Below are 6264 nucleotides of genomic sequence, written 5' to 3' on the forward strand. Positions count from 1 at the left end.
AAACCAACATGCAGGAAACTTTGATTCCAACTGTGTATAGTTTACCACGCCCATTGTTATTGTCACATAACCCCACAGCTTCACTTCTTCTCCCTCCCTAGAGAGCTCTCTCTCTCTCACACACACACACACACACACACACACACACACACACACACACACACACACACACACACACACACACACACACACACGCGCACACACACACTTCCATAGAGAGTCGCGCGCTGCAGTTTAAACTGCCGAGTGTGGATGGACCAAACCAATTTTGCGCACATTGCGGGGGTGGGGGGTGTCAACAGCCTATCAGAATGCGGTATGTGTGGTGGCCACGTGGGTCACTTGCAGGCCCGGTTCTACGGGGGTGCAAAAGCATGCATTGCACCCTTATTTTAATTGTTTGCATGCTCAGTTGAAAAGAGTGGTAAAAAAAAAAATAATAAAAAAAAAAAATCATTAAAAAAAAATAAAAAAAAATCATAATCATAATAATATAAAACATTGGTAACGAACCATCAACCATATTCTATTTGCCAGTTTTCATTCGACAGTAATTAAATAAAATATCTGCTTTTGTTCACAAACTTCACTGTCACTGTCAAGTGCACGTGACCTTGCTGCACGTTCATTGCGTGTTTTCACGTCACGTCACGTCAAGATGGCACCCGCAGTCTTTGCAACCAGCAGCATGCTAGCTATTCGATCAAAGGGAATAAATGGATCATGGATATTCGGAGATGGTGTAAACCTTTGCAACCGAACACCACCAGTGCCTCCACAACTGCAGACACTAACGTTACCGATGGCGAGACTCCAGCCGAAAAAGCTAACTTAGCTGGGGCGCCTGCTACTCGCAGCCGTGCATCACTCCCACCTGATGAGCATCCGCCTTCACCCCCAGACCAGACGCCTGTCTCGTCCCAAACACCGCCACCACCCCTCGGAAGCCAGGCTCGTCAAGTAACGTTACCGGATGACCTAGGAAAAGAAGAACCACTGCAAGTACGTTTACACAAGTACCCAGCAAGTCTATTCAGTGGAGTAAAGCGTTCATTTTGCAGTTCATGGTTTAAGAACAGAGAATGGTTAGAATATTCCTGCAAAAAAGATGCCGTGTTTTGCTACGCATGTAGACATTTCGGATTTGGCCATAATAATAATGCAGATGCCTTCATCGCGAGTGGGTATAACAACTGGCGCCATGCTCTTGTCCGTGATAAAGGACTGGGAAGGCATGAAGCAAGCAAAGAACACATGACATCAGTGGCGTTGTGGAAGGAGAGGCTTCGGAGAGAAGAGGCTGGGACGGAGGTTTGTACACTTGTGAATGAAGACCAGCTTGAGAGAAACCGCACTTATGTGAGCGCTATTTTGGACATCATTCAATTTCTAGCTGTAAACCAGCTGCCTTTCCGCGGCTCTGTTGATGCGTTGGATACAAGAGGTGAGACAAGTAGTGGTCTTTTTTTAGCATTGATGGATTACACACTTAAAAAGGACAAGGACTTAAAGAATATTTTTGATACCATCGCCAATGCCTCATACACATCAAATCATATACAAAATGAAATAATGGAACTTATGAGTAAAATCATAACTGAGGAAATTGTAAATGAAATAGGAGAAGATGGGTGGTACACATTAAAAGTGGACGGCACCAAAGACCCCACTGGATGTGAAAATATCTCAATAGTGCTTCGCTATGTGGATAAAAGCACCAACAGTGTGAAAGAGAGACTTGTTTCAATGGCAACTACTAAACAATGTGATGCCAGGTCTCTGACTCAACTCGTTTTGTCACAGTTGGAAGACATTGGATTGAATACACAGAAGATTCTAAGCCAGTGTTACGATGGGGCAAGTGTCATGTCAGGTGTACATGGAGGGATGCAGAAAATCGTACAGGAAGAACTACAGAGGGAAGTGCCTTATGTGCACTGTTTTAATCACCAGCTTGTCATAGTGCATGCCATGTCATCTGAGAACACATTGGAGAACTTCTTCAGTGTGTGTAACTCTCTCTACAAGTTCTTCAGGAAACCTACAGTAGCTGCAGTCTACACAGGAGAGAAGTTGAAGCGACTGCTTGAGCAACGGTGGACTGGCCACCTGGCCACAGTGAAAGTGATCATGAAGTCCTGTGATGACATTGCCCACCTGCTTTGTGAGATCGAACGCACACCGACCAGTGGAACAGATGTGCGAATTGAGGCCACCAGGCTTTTGAAGGCCATTAGCGAGCCCAGTTTCCACTTTATTGCCTGTATGACACATCAGATATTGAGTTTGCTGGAGCCCCCCAACAATTCACTCCAAGCAAAATCCACTGACCTCTACACTGGTGTCCAACTTGTCCAAAGTGCTCTTGCATGTGTGAAAGAACTTAGAAGTGACAGTAAGTTTGACACACTTTGGGAGAAATGCACAAAAGAGAGAGAGACGACAGAACCTTCCGCTGCCCCTCCACCGAAACGACGAAAAGAAAAGATGAGTCACTTGAGAGACTTTGTGGTGGATACACCAGTTGGTCACCGTCACCAAGATGTGGGAGAGAAGACAGAGTGCAAAAGGCTGTATTTCAGTACTCTGGATGCTGTAGTGGGAGAAATGACTGCTAGATTTAGTGAAAGAAATAGCCAACTAGTACAGGCCCTGTCTGCCCTACACCCAGAGAGTGAACATTTCATGGATGTAAACAAAGTGAGGCCACTGTTGGACTTGACAGGGACAGAGGTCAAAGAAGCGGAGTTTACTGTGGCACAGCGCTTTCTGCAGGATGAAATGGCCAAATCTGACACAAGCTGGACAACACAGGACATTTTGAAAACATACAGCAAGTCTCTGGCGGCTATGCCAACTGTCATAGAAACACTGAAGCTCAGCTTAACCTTTGGTGCATCAACTGCATCATGTGAAAATTCATTCTCAACATTGAAAAATGTGTTCAGTGAACACAGAAGGAGCATGTTGCATGGAAGAAAAGCCCATCTGATTCAGATTGCTGTTGAGAAGGACCTCGCCAAAAAGTTCACTGGAGAGTGGAAGGAGAAACTGCTGAGAAAATTCAACACATCTTCAAGGAGGCTGCAGCTCTACTGAATGAGGGTAAGAAACAGTTTTTTTATTATTATTTTATTGTATTAAGTGTTATATTCATTATTATTAGATGATTCTGTTTCCTATACAACCAGTAAGCTATATAGACCTAGATGTTGAATAATGCTATTAAAATTATACTGTACCACTAAGTGGGCCTATAGTTTATCTATTTAAAATCTAATCCCATTTTACTGTGCCCTGTGTTATTTATTATGGGCTTCATTTAACCTTTGCCATCTCTCTGTCCAATAAGGTTCTTCCGGGGCCCCCTGGTGGTGTCAGTGTGCCACTATCCTGGAAGCTTTTGCTGTGGTATGGCGATTTCTACAGGATGAAGTGGAGCAATTAGACATCAAATGGACAACACAGGACATTTTGAGAGACCCTGGCAGCTATGCCTTCTGTGACAGAAAGACTGAAGCTCAATGCATGTGGTTGGTTACAGGATGTATTCTATATAAAAAAACTAACTAAAGATGGATGGATACAAGTGACACTTAAAAAATAATCACATTTGGTCACAGATGACTATAGGGAAAGAACACACCACTTTTTCATACAGACACAGAGCTTTCTAGACAAGCACCTCTGTCTAGTTCTTCTGACACTTTATTTTGACTACAGTATTTACAGTAGAGATGTTCTGCCTGATGGTAAGGGAGTAATTAAAAAAAAAATTGACTAGCCCAGAAATGTAGCCTAGTAGAGTGTTTTGTTTAAGAAACATATTGGATGCTCCTCACTTGCTGTTTTATATTATTGTGAATGTGCTCAGTTGTCAAGGCAGCTGGCTTTCTCAGGTGATTAGTGTAGCTAAACTGTCAAGGGGCATGGAGAGATGTGGTTGGTTACAGGATGTATTCTATATTAAAAAAAACTAACTAAAGATGGATGGATACAAGTGACACTTAAAAAACAATCACATTTGGTCACAGATGACTATAGGGAAAGAACACACTACTTTTTCATACAGACACAGAGCTTTCTAGACAAGCACCTCTGTCTAGTTCTTCTGACACTTTATTTTGACTACAGTATTTACAGTAGAGATGTTCTGCCTGATGGTAAGGGAGTAATTAAAAAAAAATATTGACTAGCCCAGAAATGTAGCCTAGTAGAGTGTTTTGTTTAAGAAACATATTGGATGCTCCTCACTTGCTGTTTTATATTATTGTGAATGTGCTCAGTTGTCAAGGCAGCTGGCTTTCTCAGGTGATTAGTGTAGCTAAACTGTCAAGGGGCATGGAGAGATGTGGTTGGTTACAGGATGTATTCTATATTAAAAAAAACTAACTAAAGATGGATGGATACAAGTGACACTTAAAAAACAATCACATTTGGTCACAGATGACTATAGGGAAAGAACACACTACTTTTTCATACAGACACAGAGCTTTCTAGACAAGCACCTCTGTGTAGTTCTTCTGACACTTTATTTTGACTACAGTACAAAAATGACCCACTTCTATATCATTGTGGCAGACTTACCTTTGTTAGAGCTTTTTATTTTCATTACATTGTTGTTCGCATTATTAACCTGCATAGCCAGGCTTACTGTATAGTGTACAGACAGTCAGACACCACACTTTGTGAACTCAAGTCACAATATTTCCTGTGTCTTACAGTATTTACAGTAGAGATGTTCTGCCTGATGGTCAGGGAGTAATTTAAAAAAAATATTGAGTAGCCTAGTAGAGTGTTGTATGTTCTGAAAGATTTATGTTATAATATTATTTGCTAAAACACTTTACAGCATTTAAAGAGATTATTTGGTCTTACCAAAGGTACAATGAAATCTCCATGCTGCAGCTGCACACTTACTCTTCAAACTTGAATTATAATTGTTGTTTCTATTTGTTCTTTGGCACCTATATGTAAGGTTGAGATAATTCTATTATCATTATATGGTCCAAATATTTCAGTAAAGCACTTGAAACACTTGAAATATTCTTGCTTGGGTGGTATCATTCTACTTGAAATGATGGTAAAATGCATTATTTTTAGTAAAATAACATGTCAACGGCCTTCGGCCGGGCATCTGCACCCCCTGCTATCTAGGATGCACCCTTAGTCATCTTGTTCTGGAACCGGCCCTGGTCACTTGTAAATCTGACCAATCAACAACCACACACGTGAATATCAAGCGCTAGACAGAAGAATGGACGCATTGCAAAACGTTGTAAATGTGTCTCTAATCTTGATATGAAACAGTTAGAGATGAGGTGTAGAGGCTCTGCTGTGCTGTGGCAACATGTTGGAAGTTAACTGAAATCATTTGACTCCTCAAATCATCAAACTCACAGTTTTTACCACAACAATCAGCAAATGAATCAGGATGATTTCAGCCACACTTGCACACACACACACACACACACACAGAGACGAGCGCGTGCAGACACACGCAGATACACGCACGCGCACACACACACACACACACACACACACACAGACACAAGTGTTGTATTAAATAATAGTGAAATAAGCAGAATGGGTCAGATTTGTTTAATGGCAGATGTTGATACTTATATGCACACTACACACTCATCTCTTCATGAGCTCATATCAACAAGATATGATTTTATTTGAGGAACATTGTAATCACATGTTAAGTCAAAGTTATTAAATAGTAAAAGTTATATAAAAAGTATAGAATCAAATGTTTGAAAGCAACACGATCAAACAAAGTGAACTTAACCTTAAATTGTTGGAAACATGACAGATGTTTAGTTTGGTGACATGAATAAAATACAAACATAACAAAGGTCCAAAAGAAAGAGATTTTAACCTGTCAATCATCAACAACAGACTGTGTGTGTGTGTGTGTGTGTGTGTGTGTGTGTGTGTGTGTGTGTGTGTGTGTGTGTGTGTGTGTGTGTGTGTGTGTGTGTGTGTGTGTGTGTGTGTGAGATCCTGTACAGAGTGAAGCATCATGTCAGCAGCTGTGTTTGCTCACAGTGTGTTTCTCTCTCACTCCTCTAACTAACACAGAGACACTGAGTCACCATCAGACCACACAAAGAACCCAGGGTACAGAGGTTCAGTGAAGGTGGAGTTGAACGTGTGGAGGTGAATCAGTTTGTCAGAGGAAACGTTGTAGAAGGACAGAGAGCCAGCAGGCCAGTCAAGATACACTGCGACTCTGTTAGAGCGAGAGGAGGGGAGAGG

The 6264-nt window shown here is 41.6% G+C and overlaps 1 protein-coding gene across 1 annotated transcript in view; it reads right to left on the reverse strand.

Moving 5' to 3' along the window:
- Positions 1 to 6075: 6075 nt before the first annotated feature.
- Positions 6076 to 6264, reverse strand: part of LOC310794826 (protein NLRC3-like) — a gene marked incomplete at its 5' end in the record, with an annotated part of 55096 nt that continues 54907 nt past the window's right edge. Inside the window, one exon of the mRNA XM_083656880.1 lies at positions 6076 to 6264. This exon is cut by the window's right edge and continues 332 nt beyond it. Coding sequence (XP_083513006.1) covers positions 6079 to 6264 — 186 coding nt within the window. The 3' untranslated portion in view covers positions 6076 to 6078.

The sequence above is a fragment of the Poromitra crassiceps genome (assembly GCF_964638095.1).
Source record: "Poromitra crassiceps genome assembly, chromosome: 20".
NCBI classification, from domain to species: Eukaryota; Metazoa; Chordata; class Actinopteri; order Beryciformes; family Melamphaidae; genus Poromitra; species Poromitra crassiceps.